Source organism: Egretta garzetta, unplaced genomic scaffold (genome assembly GCF_000687185.1).
Source record: "Egretta garzetta isolate BGI_Z169 unplaced genomic scaffold, ASM68718v1 scaffold38, whole genome shotgun sequence".
NCBI lineage: Eukaryota > Metazoa > Chordata > Aves > Pelecaniformes > Ardeidae > Egretta > Egretta garzetta.
Window position 1 is genome coordinate 2,430,679 of NW_009260667.1, and position 18,048 is coordinate 2,448,726.

The window sequence follows — 18,048 nt, forward strand, 5'->3', positions numbered from 1 at the left end:
TTAATATTTGATTATACTATTACATAAGATAAAATAACCATAGATTAGATAATGGGAAAGAAGATGGAAAAATGGATACTAAAACAACGTTCATATGTTATGCTTTGATGTTGGGCTTTTAGTTGAACCTGTAGCAAGGTAAATTGTCCTGAAAATTGTCAGGAAAAAGGGGTATGTTTCTGTAGTATTGACTCACTGATCACTTTATACTGTTCCTTGCTTGATTTTGATGCTTAACTACTCTGAACATGTTTCAGCTACTTGAAAACTTCTCATCCCAGCATTGAATCCCAATTTGTCTACTGCATGACTTAAATGATCCCTACAGAGAACTGAAGATTGCTACATACATCTGTCCAGAGCAAATTCTTCTTTGAAGATTGGTATATAGGTGTGTTGTTTACATTATTTTCTTGCCAGAAGTGCTGGTTTTGATTAGATACTTTTCAACAGTAGCCATGCAAATACAATAAAGGAAGTTATTTTTTTCATGTTAATATTCTTGTTAAATTTATCCATTTAGGGCAAAATGGTGAGACTACCCACCTTCAGGGGTGAAAGCATCAGGTAGCTGGTTAATGTGTCTGTATCCCTTTTTTTTCCATTCTATTAAATACCTATAGTTTAGCCATACCTGCTCTTATGTATAGTCAAATACTGCAAATGTTTTAAATAACTGTACCTTCAGTAACAATAATATATTTATTTATTTGTCTCTTGCTGTTCACTGAAGTTAAAATAGTTAAAGAATATGTTGAGCATTGAGAAAATGAACAGAAAATCAACGCTGATCACCATATAGCCTTTAACTGTAGTGTATTGCTTTTCATACTAAAGAAATCAATTCTGCAATTAATATTATAGGCTTAGAGAGTCTGTTATTGTACAGCTGTTAGTGCATTTATCTTATTTTAAGGATTTTTTTAAAAAATTGTTGCAGGTTAGTAGTTTATTGTGTTGGAAATTTTAGTTGTAATTGCTTCAAAACCAGGTATGAATATGCATTGTTACAAGTTTGAATTATGTAAAATATCAAACCTTCCTGTCAAATTGGCTGAGTCACATATTTCAACTTTTTTTTTAAGCTATTTCAAATTTAAGAAACTGCTGTGCAGGGTACAAGATAATTAGAAATAATAGCACACCAGTATTTTTACTTGAATAGTTTCAGCTGCATGAAATTTAAATTGGCCATCTAGGCTAGGGGGCTGAACACAGATGGCAGAGTAATGGCTGGCTGGCGATCTACTTCATAGCTGAAAGGACTACTCTAATTCTACAGGCAGGGAAATACAGGTTTAAAAACATAGACTAGAACAAATCAAAAAATTTCAGAGCAAGCTGTTTAACTAGGAGTGGTAGAATACATGGAAATTAAAACTGATTTAATAACTTTTAAGTGGTTTGCCTTTGCTTTAAGATACTTCTGATTTAATAAAAACAGTAGATTTTTTTGCAGCACACACTGAAAATGTTAGCTAGACTGGGTAAGAAAGAAGTTGCATACTGCTGTTTCTTACTCTGTGTAAGAGTTGTCGTTTGTTTTTATGGTAGCACCCTCCCATAAATCACAGCATGTCTTTTGCTGTTTCTGAAAAGGAAAGAAATTGTTGGTTTACCTGCAAGGGACCGAGTTACAATGAATTCCTGTTAAAGAGCCATTTTGAATATTACCTTATTTCTGAATAAAACAAAATTCCTTTTTGAGGATTTTGAGGACTTCTGATAAATCTATTCTGAGACTTCATTCTTCAGTTTTTCATGGCCTGCATTCTGGTTTCATCACACTTTTTTGGTCTTTCTACCTTCTTTGAGGATGTGATAAGTGAAGAGAGTACCAAAATAGAGCTTGCGTAGTCTGTTTGTGTCTCTGAGGAATTAGACGAATTTCTGTGGTATCATTAGGCATCATTCCTTTGACTAAATGTTCAAATGATTTTTAGATAATAACACTACATTGACTTAAGGCTTCCTGTGTACAGTAAAGGAAACCAGAGATCTTTGAAGCTCTGGAGATCTTGTGTTGCATTTTCTTTTAAAGATTAAAGCCTGCCATCAGCACTTAAGGGTTCACTAACTGGATGTGGCAAACCATTAGCATATTTTGTGATAGAGCAAAAGTGATGATAAATCTTCAACCTTTGTTGTATTGTTTTTATAAGAAGACTTCACAACTACAAACTAGCCCAAACTTTGTCATTTGATCTTGTGTGTCCTTCTTAGGAGTCATTTCTGAAGGAACAACCCTTTGAGACTAGGCGCTTTATAGATATCTGACTGATTTTGCAAAGTTAAGTGAAAAGTAATAATCATGGCATTGAGTAAAGGGGAGAATGGTATCTTGACTGAATCCTTCAGTTCTTGCTCCTATGCAGGACAAAACCTTAGTTTCCAGATGGTGGTGTGGAATAACAGGTGTGGTTCTTGGACTTATATTTCTTGAAGATGTTTGAGACCTGGGAAAGTGAAGATTTGGAAAATAGAAAATTTCACATGTTACTATAAACCTTTTTGAGCTGATGTAAATTTTGGAAAACTTCCATTCACAAATGAAATTTAAAGCAAGCCTTTTAGTCTCTGAGGTGTCTTATGTTGGCCTGATGGTTCTTCTGAAAGTTTGATGGGAGTTTTAATGTCTTCAGTGAGAGAGTAATTAGGTCAGTGGTAGAAATTTAAAAAAAAATAAATTACTAAATCAAGTAATGGTGGAAAAGATTTCTTTAAATAAAATGCAAAGTAAGAATATCAACCTGTAATTTGACTTCTTGAAAGCACTTGTTTCCTTGATGCCTGGAATAAGATAGTTAGGGGACCGTAGGGTTTTTTTGGTTGCTCTTTTACTCTGGAAATCTGTCTGTACAGCTAGTTTTCTGTGGGCTCCTGTACCTCAGATCACAGCTTCACCTCTAGCAATAGTGGACTTGTTCGTTATTCTCACTGCGGGATCACTCATCGGTACAAACTTGATCCAGATCAAGCATAAGCAAATAATAACACTTTTGTTGACTTGGTCAGAACATGCAACAATGCTGCTTTTCAGCTATGTGGTGGCTGTGGTAGGACAGCTGATCCTCTGTTCAGCGTAGGTTTGGAACAGAATTACACTTATAAAGTGTTTTGAACAGATTCAGAGAAGCCAGAGAGCTCTGGTGCTTTGCGTTGTGTAAATGTGTGGGCTTTTCATCTAGTAATTAGGCAGCCTAATACCTGGCTTACTGTCTTGAGATGTAGATCTAGTCTCTGTCATCATTTTCCCTTTTTATTGGTAGATAAAATGCTGCATACAGCTTACTCCAGTCCTTTCTCTTGCTTCTTTTCAGTACCTTCTGAGTCTCCTCCCTACTTCATCTTCTCCCCTCTTGTCATTTTATAGCTTGTGTCTGTCATTCCCTGCCCATTGCAGTTCCTTGCTGAAGCTTCATTCTCCAGTCGCTCTAGTTGCTTTATCATGGAAACTTCAGTGATTTTTTTCCCCTTAAAAACTGTTTTGTTCTAACTTTAAAAATTGTAGATTCCAGAGTAACTTCCCTAACAAGAGCAAGCTTGTATGTACTGCTTCTGACATGTAATTTGCTAGTAGTCTTTTCAGTAGACATTTAAATATTGGTAGGATACTAGCAATGAAAATAGCTGATACTGTTTTTTTTTCCTAGGACTGCATTGTAATAGAGCATAATTTCAGTAGTTCATGTGCTTTAATGTAATTGAAGAGTGATAAGCTGAACAGACAATTGAAGTAGCTTTTATGTAAATTATAATGTGGACGGTAAAGTACAGGTTGAGCTGTTTAGAGAATAATCATCACGACGGGGTTAGGATTGTGTTTTGATCTTTATGACCTGTGCAGTTCTTGTATGTTTACTTGGTTGCTTGCCACCTTCAAAGATTTCTGTATGAGATTTTGCTATCAGTTTCTTTTATGCCTGTTTGGTTTCAGTAAAAATAGACCAAGATAACATATATTTTTACTTTCTTTTTACTTCTCTGAAAATTGGAATTTTTTTTTTAGGAACCCCTCTTTAATTTAGCAAATTCAGTCTTGATTCTTGGAAACCACCTTTGCTTTCATTAACTTGAATATGTTTTATATTTTTTGTGTAAAGCAAAAGTGAATGTGCTTCTGCTGCTGTTTTAGTCAGACAGAAGGCACTTCATGCCTACTACATTTGCTGCCATCATGAAGTTTCTCCTACAGCTCATTTCTCAATAAAGTTAATGAATTCAGAAGGGAAGTATCTCACAATCACATAACAGTTTGTGTCTGGTTTCTCTTTTTTCATGGTCATTAGGTAATTTTGGACCCTGCTTCCAACAGCAGAGGTAGCTAAATAGTGAAGAACCAAAGCTCTCTTGATTTCTGAAACAATTTTGTAAGCATTCATCATCTTACTATATTTGGTTTTGACATTGTTTTAGTTCTGTGGTGGATTCTGTTCTATACTCTCAGGTTTTCATAATACAGTTGATGTCCTGAGCTCTTCATCTGCATTTTGTTGGAGCTAAGAATACATTCATAGAGGTGGAAAGTATAGTTGTTGGGATAGTCTTAAGAATTAATGGAACTGACTATGGTGTCTGTAGTACCTCCTTAGAGCTGTTGAAATTGGCTCACTTGTGTTTGTACGCAGCAGAGAAACTAAGGTAAGGTGATCCTGAGGAAGTTCCAAGCTAAGGAGTTACTGACTGCAGCAGAGGAAGGAAGGAAATTTAGAAAAAACAGGTGTTGTGCCAAAACTGCATGCAATGCAGTACTTGATTATTTTGTGCTTTTACAAATTACTGATGAGGCATCGATGACTAGTCCTTTTGAAGACGTTATCTTGGGTTCCCTTTTATTAAACAGAAATGTAGACTAATTTTAAAGGAAGCAAAGCTATAGATCTGAATTACAAGTACTACAAGTGAAAACTAGAAGCTTCTTGGACGGTTTAATTTTAGGCTTATGGATCTTAGTTATCAAAAAGAAAGAAGCTGCAGTGGGAGGATTCTCCTGGTTGCTCTCCAGCATATTTGGGTATTTTGAAAAGTATCACACTTGGATTGTAAAACAGATGGAAACTTCCCTTACAATGCAGATAAATTTATTTTAAAGAATATTTTGGCAAAAGGATATTGTTTTCCAAGGCTGTTGAACTGGGTAATTCAAGAACAGCTCAAGTACTTGACATAGAGACAGTAGGTTGGTGAAAGGTGAGTATATCCTAAAATTTTAAAGAAATAGGCCTTATGTTATATCAATCAAAATGTAATCTTTTAGTCTTTGGGATGACAGACATCCCAAAGGTTGAAAGACAGCATGCTAGAACAGGGTTTTCCAAAGGAAGTTAAGAAACAAAGATCCGAGTAGCTAGTGAGGGGGGAAAAAAAAATAAATCTAAATTAATTACTAATATCTGTTGCCCTTAAACTTTGCATATTAGTTTTGGATGTTAATGCTTCTTTAATTTTAATTTAATCCTTAATTCTCTAATATGTGTGTTTTCATCCCAGCACATAGATTCCAGAAAGAAAAAAACATTACAGAAACCAAGTTACTGAAAGACTGTAATGGGGGAGGGAGGAAGGAGTTACAAGAGCTTGGATGCTCTTTCACTTGTAGAGAAATAAGGATCCCACATGTTCTTGAGCAACTCAGTTTGGCCTGTAGTGCTAGGACAAGGGGTAGCAGTTTTAAACTAAAAGAAGGTAGATTCAGACTAGATATAAGGAAGAAACTTTTTACTGTGAGGGTGGTGAAACACTGGAACAGGTTTCTCGGGGAGGTGGTGCATGCCCCGTCCCTGGGAACATTCAAGGCCAGGTTGGATGGGGCTCTGAGCAACCTGATCGAGTTAAAGATGTCCCTGCTCATTGCATGGGGCTTGGACTGGATGACCTTTAAAAATCCCTTTCAACCCAAACCATTCTGTGATTCTAACTCTGCTGGACTATTTTGAGGGTTATCTCATCTGGTGACATTATAATAACAGTTAGTGCTTTTTTTTTTTTTTCTTCCCTGGAGTTTTTCAACGAAACTGATTCAGTACTTCTCTGAGTGAAAAACTTATTTTCAATACAACTCTGTATTAGACTATGATATTGAATGTTGCTGACGTAAGATTCTTTAGGGAACGTTGAGTCTCTGTAGAGGCAGTGATTTAAATTTACCTTTTCATAAAACGTTTTCTGTTTGTGAGACAAATCTTCCAGTTTGGCAGCTTTATCCAGGTCACTGACAGCAGCAGCAATATCAGCCTCTGCAACGCGATTAAGATGCAGAATGGGAATTAGTTTCCTATGGAAGGGATTGGTCCACTGTTAGTCCTTGGCAGGATGAGACTGCATAAGCATTCGGCTCTAACAGTAGAAGAATTATACTGTTTGTAATTCAGAAGAAATTATTTTGAAGACAAACATAAGATTTCACTTCTTTCTTCTGCCAGAGAAACAAAAGAGTGCAAATGGGTCTGCCCAGCACAACTATTTATTTGGGAACAGTGCTCTGTACATATTGTGTGATCCTTCCACTGCTTCTTTACAGAGATTTCGTAATAAAATACCCAGCTCTCCTTAAGCTGAGAAATTCTGCTTTGCCGTCTGCTTTTGTTGACAGTATCAGTGTTGCTTGCCTGACATTAGTGACAGTTATCTTACCTTTTTTAATCCTGTTAAAAAAAAATCTGGTGACTATTTGTCTTTCAGGTTTTGTTTGCTAATTATTCATGTCTGGCTTAATGTTACTGACTGTTGTTACTTTCCCAGGTTTCCTATATACTAATGCTGTCTTACTGATCTATCATTTACTTACAGATACGTATTTTTCCACTTTTACTGGTTGCCATTTGTCTCCTCTTCACTGAGTCTAGCTGACATCTTGCTGCTGTCTCAATTCTGTATAACCTTTTGTTGTTGTTGTTGTTGCTGTTCCTTAATCTTCCACCAGTCACTGTTCAAGGTCTAGAAAACTTGCTCGGATACCTTCAGGTAGAGAATTGGTTATACTAAGAGAAGGTAATGTAGAGTTTGAGTAGTGTCCTTTGATGTGCTAGACAGTTTGCTCAGTCTGGGAGGGGGAGTGGCCTCTCAAACTGATAAACTGTTGTCACCCAGATTACGTGTTTGTAATTTAGTTGTTCTGCTTAGTTTCCGAATTTGGGAACCCTTGTCTGGACAGGCTCAGTTACTTGAAGGAAGAGCAATACTTAAGGTTGTCTGTAAAAGACACACAGGGAAGAACTATCTGCACAGGCAAAGAACAGGAACATGTAGTGGTACAGAAAGACCTTCAGTCTCCAAATCTCTTCGTCTTCATGCAGGGTTCTTATTTTTGAGCCAACAGTGACAGTTGTGACAGCTCGATGCATGGCAGTTGCCTTATTTTATATGTTTAAATGAAGATGTACTTCCCCTCCTGCTCCTTGAAAGTACTCTGAAAAATGCCTTTTGTGAGTCTTGGCAGGACAACTTAATTTAGGAGTGGGATGTTGCTGTAGGAGAAGCATAGAGACAGAAAAAGACAAATCTGCATGTGGTTATTGTGCGGTGGGAATCGTAATGGCCTGAACCTATTGCAGAGGATGAAGGCACTTATGCTGAATGGTTTTACTTTGTGTCATATCCATTTGTTCTTGTTTCCCTGTGTCATCTTCCCTCAACAGCATTTGCTGTTGTCCTTTATTTTGTTCACAGATTGCATTTAGTTCAGATCTCAGTTTTTGTTTACCTAGGCTAAATAAGCTTACGGCAAAACCCTGCAGTTCTTCAGGCTGCTTTTCTGGTACACAACAGTTATATCGCCCTGCTCCCAGTGAGAACAGTCTTACCTTGCATTCGATGTGCGCTAGTGGTCAGTGCTCTACTTCCATGGAGGTATTAAATCAGCTTAAGCAGGCTCATGCTTTCTTCTCTACCTTGTAGGGCATGTTGCCACCACCTTTTTGTAGCCAACATGACTATTTGTGAAGCCGCTTGGCAAAAGCATATGTCAAAACTCTTCTTTTTTCACAGGTTGTCAGCTAGATAATGATTTGCATTAGGAATAGTGTCTTTCTTCTGTGTTTAGTATCCTTGGCAATGGATACTGAAATGATCCATGTGTGCATATCCAGTTGACCATTAAATGGCAGCACGAACACTTCAGACAGACGTAGCAACATTTGTCTGAATGTTGTAACAGAACAAATTGGTCTCATGCTGGGACATTTTGGCTGCTATGTAAAAATTAATACAGCAGAAAAAAACTGTAATTGACTTATTGTTCAGAGATTTTCTGTTAGTGAGGAATCTTTGAAGTTGTACCAATTACGGGATTGGAGAAGGGAAGAAAAGGGAAGAAAAGAAAATAATTATTGAGTTTTTAAAAAATACCAAATCAGAGCAATTTAGAAGTTTGGGTAAAAGACGTTCATTAATTTGAACCATAGTTCCAAGATTGTTTATTGCAAGAATGAGTTTATTTACTGCCCTTTTGGAATTATCTTTAAAATCTCTCAGTGGAGGTATTACAAGTACTCGGCCTGACTAGGAGAAACTTGTTTAGGCTCTTGTTTCTGTCAGTAGTTACTTTCTTAGTTGTAGCCAAGGTATTTCATCTCTCTGTTATTTCAGAAATAGTAATAGTACCACAGCTTATTAATGTCAGAAATCTCTAGACAAATACAGCATACAGAAGAGACTGTTAAATCTTATGCATTAAATAAGTCTCCAAAGAGTCTGTTTTAGCATACCATTTTTTCTTATTGTCTTGTTTTATGTCTCAGTGTAAGTGAGAGTCAAAGTGCATCAGATCTTCAATGTGGCTTGGTATTCATAGGAAAAATATGACTGTATGTTGTCAGTACTGTAGAATGTCAGCTATACCATGCTGCTTATTTGGTGGCTCTTATTTGCTAATTGAAAATTCTCTCTGTGTGGCTTGTTGTGCTTTCTTCCAGAAGAACCCAGCAAAACAAAACTGTCAGTCACTGTGAAACAGCTTTTTTTTTTTCTTACCTTTTTTTTTTCTTTTTTTAAAGCTGTCTTCTGCATGTGCATAGAAGTGTAAGAGGGATGCATCCAAAGCTGTCTGGTTTTAAACCATTCCTGACTCTTTTATATGACTCATATGCACAGACATGTATGCATACAATAATTATGGAAGGTTTGGTTTTACTTTTGCCTCGTAGGTTTTAATATAAGGCCTTTCTCTCTGGGTTGTTTGGTGGGGGTGTTTTGTGTTCACACTATACAGAACACGTGTTGAGGTTCAACAAGTAATGAACCCCAAAATCTGACATTTGGATGAAAAATTGAGAGTTGTAAATTTACAGCGATTATACCAAACAACCATAGAAAATATTTTTTTTTTTTTATGATGGTCTTCGTTTTGTCTGCAGCTTTAATAATTACAAAGTTTTTTTCCTGGGATGAGCTCTCTTACAGCTCTCATTTGATGTTTAATTTCCAGGCAGGCCATGGTAAGGTTTCCTCAACAGCTTCCCCAGTGTAATTAATTTCTGTTTTAAGAGAAAAAGGCCAAACCCTTTTTTTTTTTTTGTTTAGAAACTTGTACCACTGTTCTTTGTTTCTCTGAATCAGGAGTGTCTCTAATTTTTATCTTACTTTATATTGCTATGGCGTATTTGTTGTGTCTTTTGGTGCTTGATTCAAGAATATTGAAATAAGCTGAGAGCTTTTCATTGCCTTAGGTCTTGGGTTGTAAATGTAACTTGTAACTTTTTTTCTGAGCACAAGAAGAAGCAAATGTTGAAGATTCTGGTTATGGAAGTTCAGATGCTTACAGGACAGATGGTGCTGGGCTGAGAGCTACTGGAGGTTGAGAGAAGGTTCTTCAGTATGAGATTCTCTGATTTGGTGCCTGAATCTTGGCAGGGGAAAAAAAAAGGGCAAGCCTTTAGTTTTTGAAAGTCCATGCCTTTTACTGACAAAGTTGCTCAGGTTCTCAAAAGATGGCAGATGCTTTTCAGTCGTAGAACTAACATTGTCTTCTTGAGCCTAGAAGAGGTTTTCCACTTGATTTTCTTCCAAAGACTGACTCATTTGCAAGAATGAGGAAGACGGTCCCAGAAGTGATGACTGCAACGTTGTAAATCTGTCACTAAAATAATCTCAGTATTAGGGAGCACCAAGCTTTTTTTTTTTTTTAAGATTTTTTTCTTCTGAAAGCTGTATGCTTATTAATCAAAGCTGGTAAAATCACAGACATTGCTTTTGGTTTCCAGTGCTCATTATATCTTTTGAGATGGAAAGTTCCATGGCTCATTGGTAGTATATATGCTACATCCATGTAACCTGGTTTTTGCCTTCCCCTTCAAAAGAAAAAACTTTCAGTTTATGGGTCTGACAGCAAATGCAAGAAGCTTTGCCAGTCAGCTCATTCATTTTGTTGGCCTAAGTGTCAGCCAGTTTAACCAGACTCATACTGTGTTTTTTCAGTTGGCTGCTGAGCGAACAGAACCTTTGATAATTAATGTGGAGCTATTCATCAGTACAATCTATCTAACTTAGGGAGATCCATCAAATAGATCTATGATTCTGTGATTCTGTCATCAAATAGAATGTCTCTATTGATTCTGATACTGCTTGTATCTATATGGGGGAGAATACGTGTGTATATTTTAAAGAACGTAAACTTGTGATTTTCCTAAGTAAAACTTGAGTCCAAGAGAAAGAAGATAAGTATAGGATATGAAAAAAGCACTGCAAGATTTGACTGTTTTGGTAGGTTGGGGGGTTCTCTTTCTTCTAAATTCTGTACCAGTAGTATAGTTAAATATGCCTGTAGTAATGATCAATATATTTTTTAACTTAAAGGAATATTTTTTAAAAAATCTTCCTGTTATTTCTGTCCTCTGTTACTCTCTAAAGGCAAAAGGATTGGGGGGTGAAGATAAGTAAAAGTATTCACAGTCTAAATTGAATTAGAACAGGCTGATTTCCATATATTTCCTCTGCTTGCAGAGATTCTTCCAGTTGATGATCTAGATCAGGAGCTGAATATAGATCCTCTTCCTCACTTTGGGAGGAGCCTCTATATTAGCTGGGAAGACTAGCCTCAGATAAGAAGTTAACCTTTGTGAATACCTTTCTGCCTCCAGTTTTCAGTAATTGTTTGGCTGCGATTCTGTAAATATGCAAGAAGGGGCTTGACCTGAAAAGTTTAGTTCCATATTGAATATTGTTTTATTCATAAGGAGAAGGCTGTGAGTATCCTTTTGCCCTTTTTTCACTGAGAGGTCAAACTGTGCTGTGATGCTTGACTTGATAATTATTTTTCTTTCATCAGTAACAAAGGCCTTGTTTGTCAGATGTCACTTACATCTGTGCAGCGTCAGTTCTTTGACCTAATGCAGCATAAAAGATAATAACTTTTTAAGTAGTTCTGTTCCTGACAAGAGAGTCTGGTTGGCCAGAGTCATGTTTATTCTAAAAAGCAAGTGTGGAAAAATGCAGTAGAAAATTTTTTCACTCATGTGAACAAATCTGAGTTGCAAGAAATACAAAGAACAGATGTAATGAGTAAGATGCCATATTTATAATCCATTCTTGTAGAGTAGAATTGTGATTGTAAGGAAGTGCATCTGTATTAGATGTGAATTTTACAAGGGCTCACATGGGTGGTTTATGATCTTGGATAAATTATCCATATATTTCTCATTAGTATAATTAATAGTTTGCTCTGTATTTGATGTGCAACATGCTTATGTGATCAATAGCTTTTTTCTTTTTTTTTAAATTGAGGTAGATTGAGAACAGTTTAAATACAAACGCTAGCTGGTTTTCTTTTTGGATTAAGGGGACCTTAACATCCTTGACAGGTGTTTCCTGTTTCTGTTCTTAATTAATATTGTTTGCAGTACTCTAAGCTTCTCAGACCTCTCTTTCTGACACAAGCTTGGATTATCACCTTCAGAAATACTTATTCTTAAGGTAGATGCATCTAAAATTATTAATGCAGCTAAAGGAATGATGCATGGCTTATTACATGCTTGAAAATATTTAACAGACCTGTAACTGGTGTAATTAAAATGCTAGTGGAAGACTAAATTATTACCTCTTCAGATTTGAATGATACAGTGAATGACACCATGGATTTGAGAACCATTAACAGCTGTAATGCTGAGGAGGACCATATGAGAGAGAATTTCATGATTCTTGTTTCTAGTGGTGTGGACTGTTTTTATTCTTCAGCCAATAATACCTTACTTGATTTTCCATCTTAGATCCTAAAAAAAACCCATAAATCTCATGACAGAATCTTCAGATCTTTTCAAAACTCTGCCACAGTATACCTTTTTGCAATTTTTTTTAACAATCTTTACACAGTTTGGCCCACTGTGGATTGTAGCAAGTTTGTGAAATCAGGTTGAGTGCCCCATGTGTGTTTGCATCTCCTATCCTAGGAGTCCGTATGGAATCTTGTTACCTGCTTTCTTCCATGTCTTACACCTGTGGCTTTAGCATGGTAACCCATCCTTAAGGGCCATGCTGTGTCCACGCCGCTGTTCACGTGCTGCTGTTTAAGTAGGGTTTCTGTTCCTGTCCTTTCCTCCTGCTTTAGCTGTCGTCTTTGTGAATTTTTCAGAACAAGAACTGCCTTTAGATGTTTGGAAAACACCTGCCGCCTTGTAAAACAGCTTGTAAAAACAGTCAAATAGCAACTTCAGTGTGTATCTAAGTGGAAAAGTAATTTTAAAATGCTTAATCTCTATGTAGATGCATCTTAATGCAATATACTTCTGGGAACAGAAGAGTCAGCACTTAGTCTGATCCAAAGCTTATTGAAGTTGAAGTACAGGTTCCCCTTGACTTCAAAGGGCTTTGAATCAGCAAAATCTTAGTGAGCTTTTGGTATTTCTGACCCCCCTGAAATAAACTGGCTAAAATTTAAGCCATTAAGTAACTATGGCTTTTGAAAATTTTAGCTGGATTTGTTTAAACTTACAAGGATTAAGCACACCGTGTATGTTAATTGTGTAGAAAGATCTTATGCATTCCTTTTTCCATTTCCAAGGTACCAAGGGTCTAGGAGCTCGAAGAGAGTGGTGAGGTGGTTTCTGAGAATTTTAGCCATTGGCATTATAAGGCCTCTGATTTTTTGGTGAACAGATGAGTGCAAAATCTAGTTGAGTTACTACTTTGGAATCAAAATGCTTTAATGTCTGTCTGCAATATAGGCAGGGTGTCAGGGTGTCCGTGTGTTTGCGAAATGAGAAGTGCTCTACTACAGGCTCTGTAGGAAGGATTGGTCTGGTACAGAGGAAGGGAGTCAGAACTCACTTGCTTAAATCTGTTCTTGCCTGGATGATTTAAAAACTGCAGAGTTTGTTTTCAGAACTGTATTATAGAGATCGTGTTTCAATGACATCGAGGGCAAAGCGGGAGTTTTAAGACTATTGAAGCAACCTGAGTTAATGAAAATACTTTTTGTGCAGGTTTTAAGGAGAAAAATGTGTATGAAATGTCAATTTTACCATAGTTTTCAAGGGTTAACTTGTGTTCCTTTTAAAGACAAAAATACCAACTTCTCAAAGGTAGACTAGAGATCATTTGTAAGAAGCAGCAGTTCCTTTAATAGATTGTTGCTTCCTTCATTTCGTATCAGCATAAGGATTGAACAAGTATGTCTCTGCCAGCTTTTCTGGGCTATATCAGCTAGTATCGTATCAGATTGCTTGTCCTCATTCTGTCTGCAGAAGACTAGAATTTGCATTAGTTGCATTCAAGTGTATGCATCTATCTGCCATGACATCTAAAATATTTGATTTGGGTACCACTTTTTCAGAGTAGCTAAATTTACAGACTAGAATAGTCAAGCCCTGGGCTCTGTTATAAAACTCAAAAATAAAAATATTGGTGTATTCTTCTCGCAATTGTTAAGAACTTGGGGGAACATCGGGAGTCTTACTGTATCTATTCATAGCCATTAGATGTATATTACTAATCAGGTAACTCCATTTTGGATTTAAATTAGATTTACTGTTAAAGGGAAAAAAGAAGTATGCATCTGTTATGAAGTGGTAAAAAATGAGTATCAGACACCCTTCAGTTTTTTTGAACTGAATTAAAATTGACTTTTTTGTGAAATTGCTGTCATTTTAGAGAACCAGTGCTAGCTTTGGATGGTATAGATCATATTTTCAAAGCTCTATTCACAAGATCTTGTTTTGAACTACCAAGATTTAGCAGGTTCTGCAACTTCGGCCAGAAGGGAGAATAAAGAGGTCAAAAAGATAGGACATTTCCAAGTGCTAGATACTGGTCGCTCCTCCTCCTCTTTTTTTTTTTTTTTTTTTTTTTTTTTTTTTTTAATATATGCATCCGTTACACATCTGAATTGGCAAGAATGCTGATGCCTTAAGGGAGGAAAATTTGGTTTCATATCAGTGTCCTTTAAAAAACCTGAATTACATTTCAACAGAAGGAAGCATTCACTCCCACTTGAATTCCCACTGCTGATCCTTTTTACTGTTAAATTCTTTCAAAATCAAGCCCTAAACTTAATTCAGAATCTTAGTAAAAATGGTGCTTCAGCGCTCCATGATACCCTCCTTTAACAGGAGAAATTTTCCAACTATAGTTAACAAAATATTTGCTTTTATATTAGCTTGAGATTTAGAATGCTTCTCAGATTTTCTAATCTCTGTGTCTGTTAATTTATATGTAATATTCTTCAGCAGTAGACGACCTTTTTGATTAAAAAATTTTGTAGGCTTAAATATTTTTAAGATCAAAAGCCAGTAACAGCCTGTTTCCATATAAAGGCATCTGGTTTTTCAGTTACTGCCCAAGTGGAAAATTGGAAAGAAATTGTGGTGCTGTCAGGTAGCTTTAAGGCATTATGTAGCTAAAAATTGCACGTATCCTTTTTGAGCGTAGTACACATAGGAGGATGCAGGTTACAAAGAACACTACAGGAGAATTAAGTAAAACCACCTATAAAGGATGTGTCCTTCCAATATTTTTTGAAAACTAGATTTTTAAGAAAAATCTAGGTGATCATATTGGAAAAGTTAAAATAAATGCAGAAATAAAGCAGTTTAAAGAAAGGTCTTTAAAGCCGGTCCTGAACAGGAAAAGTAAATGTTCCCCTTGGAATGTTCTCTGAATGCAGTTTCTTAACAATAAGAATATCCTGCTTTTGAGTGAAAGAGAGCAAAATTATTCATACTAAGGTGTGGCTTCGTTGCACATACAGCAACGCACTGAAAGGGCAGTTTAGAAACTGCTGGCTTAACTGTACCCGCAGCAGGTACGTTTTTATTTCCTACATATCTGTACCCGGTGCTTGACTATTTCTGTTTACAGTAGCTGTGGGTGGCTAAGATGTTAGCCTGTTTTGTAGTCCACCTCTTTCCCCTTGGATGCAGCTGCTGCTTTGCCAGTGGCGATGGTACTGTTCATCTCGGACTTTGGGGCTCAAATCCCAAAGGTCTGCTTTTATCCATCCTTATGTGTTACTTACTGTCCTGTGCAATCTGGTCTTGGGATGGTTTAGTCTATGTATGCATTCTCCTACCACCAACAGACACTTCCAACTTGTTCACCTATTTGTTCTTTTTATTATGTAGCATCTAAACAGAGAGTTTCTGCAGTTGAAATGTGAATACTTAAAGTCATGATGTCAGTTTAAAAGTAATCATATTCACAGTTTATTAGTAAATGTAGCTCTTTAGCATACTACTTCTTGCATTTCTCTGTTTAAAGGAGGACATCAAGGAACATTTGGGTTTTTTTAATTTTCTATGTGAATTACGTTTTTTGGAGTGCAAAGAGGCTGATGCAGGAAAAAATATATAAGCAACTTGGATTTAGAAGTATGCTGTACTTGTGTTTAACACAGCCTGTGTGACTCTTGGGGGCTATGAGCAGATGAACAAGTTATTGTGCAATTAATCTAGGATGAATTGTCCATACGGAGTAACGAAGGACGGAATTGTGCTTCTTGTTGTGTAAGGGCAAACATATGGCACGCTGCAAAGTTCACTTACCAGCTTAGACTTGAGACGTGTTTATCAGCCTGGACCTTTGTTATTATTGCTTGTTTGCTTACCGCTTTCCATGCAGAAACTGCCTCCTGCTTTGTTCCCAGTTTAGTGCCTGACTGTAGAGAAACGTCCATTCTAGCCATCGTTATCAGGCCCTGGCTATCTTATTTCCCTATGTGGGATCAGGTTTGCGAATTGCTTTTGTGTTTAAGGCTTTTAGCGTTGTCCCCTTCCTCCTTTTGTGAAAAGGGCAAAATACAGCGAAGTTCAATAACTCCTCATCTGTAAACAAACGGGCTGAAAGAGAGAGGAGGTTCCAGCCTCCTCCTCCTCATTGGATTTGGTGAAAGAGGCTGCGGAGGAGGTGGTAGAGTGCGCACTCAATAAGTATTCAGTTGACTGTTTTATTATTGGATTTTAAAATTTGAAATCAAATTAGCTGCCTTGTTTTGGTTTGGTTTTTTTTTTTTCTTAAAAAATATTCTCTTTTTCCCTAACAGAAATAAAATTGCAAAAATATACGGGCACCTACCTCTCAAGACATTCTTCTTTGGTCCAGTTGAGTAATCTTGCTTTAAGGATATTGTTCGAAGGATAACTTGCATATTGACTAAATTTTTCTGTAAGCCTTCCTGCGTTTTTATGTGACATAATTAAATTTTGTTTTTTGATGAACTAATTTTTCCTCACTTTTTGCTTTTTAATTTTTTTTTTTCAGGCTTCCTTAAGCCAGACTTAATATTGATAGAATGAAAAAGTTTAAGAGGAGACTTTCCTTAACCTTGCGTGGAAGCCAGACCATTGATGAATCGCTGTCTGAGCTAGCAGAACAAATGACAATTGAAGAAAACAGCAGCAAAGATAACGGTAAGTATATCTTTCACTTTCCAGAAAATGTAAGAATTTTATCAGGCCCTACTCAAGTGAGCCTTGTTGGATTTTATTTCAGTTTTCACAGTTGCATGGACTTCCTCACTAACCTGTTCTTTTGATTTATCTTACATTTGACTACCGTAGTTTTTTAACAGGTTGATATATTGTCACTTACTGTTTTCGTTTGCTTTGATATTAAACTGTTATATAGCTACTTATCAGAAGTTACCTTGATATCTTACTGTGTGTGTGTGCAGCAAGGATCATAGATGATCTTTCAATAAGAAAGCCCATTATTGTATTAATTTAGTAGGTCTCCCATCAACTTCATATGGCTTCAAATTTGATTTTTTTCCCAAATCATTACTTGGTGATATGATTCGGTAATTGCCTAAGTATTATAAATAAAACTGTTTACCTTATTGGTGATGCAGTGCACTAATCTGAGAATTCTGTCACTTCTTCATGTCTCTGAATAGTACTTCTCTTCAGCAATGTGAAGGTGACTAGAAACATTCAAGATAACCAGCTTGTCTGTGTATTCTTAGGCTAGTCTTTGGCTGATCCCATAAACGTACTAGCTGCTATAATGTCCACATTAATGATGATGCCGCTTTTGAATGCAATCTGCAGTAATAATGACTGGAAGAGATTTTGTTGCTTTGTTCTGTTTCCTGGGCTGCAGCATTTAAGCCATATTTCATCTTCTATGCTGATTAGTGTTATTTCTTGCTCTGCTGACATCTAAGATTTTCTCAAGTATCAAGTGATCTGAATTTCCTCCCCCCCCACCTCACACCAATAAATGATTCTGAATTTTCCCATTGAGAACTGACAGGGCTGGGAAACTTGAGCAGAAGTAGAGGCAATGGAATTTGCCCTGTAGACTTCTAAAACCCTGTCCAAGATCTGTTGCGTACTAAGCTTTTGAAATCTGAATTTATCTTTGGCAAAACAAAGCTATTTATATTTTTTGGTTTTACCCTTAATCCCTGGTATAGTCATTGCTATTGTCCTGTCTTCATCATGGGCCATGCCCAATAGTTTTGAAAATTGTGTTTATTACAACTTTTTATGTGTTGAAACAACAGGTCTACCCTGAAACAATAATTGTAGTATTTTTGCACTGATATCTACTAAGTACTTACTGAGACACTGAGCAGTTGTCCCACGTGGTTTCATTTGTATTAGCCTTTGTTACTGATGCCTA

General features: G+C 36.6%; 1 protein-coding gene across 5 annotated transcripts in view; it reads left to right on the forward strand.

Moving 5' to 3' along the window:
• The first annotated feature begins 257 nt into the window (after window positions 1-257).
• Window positions 258-18,048, forward strand: part of CDK17 (cyclin dependent kinase 17) — a 75,073-nt gene continuing 57,282 nt past the window's right edge. The window contains exons 1-2 of one of the 5 annotated variants that reach the window (XM_009645596.2): window positions 258-391; window positions 16,684-16,832. In XM_009645596.2, the coding sequence (XP_009643891.1) occupies window positions 16,715-16,832 (118 nt within the window). In that variant the 5' untranslated portion in view covers window positions 258-391; window positions 16,684-16,714. Of the gene's footprint in view, window positions 392-16,683; window positions 16,833-18,048 lie in introns of those variants that run through there. The other 4 variants (XM_009645600.2, XM_009645598.2, XM_035901032.1 and 1 more) reach the window with 4 other exon arrangements.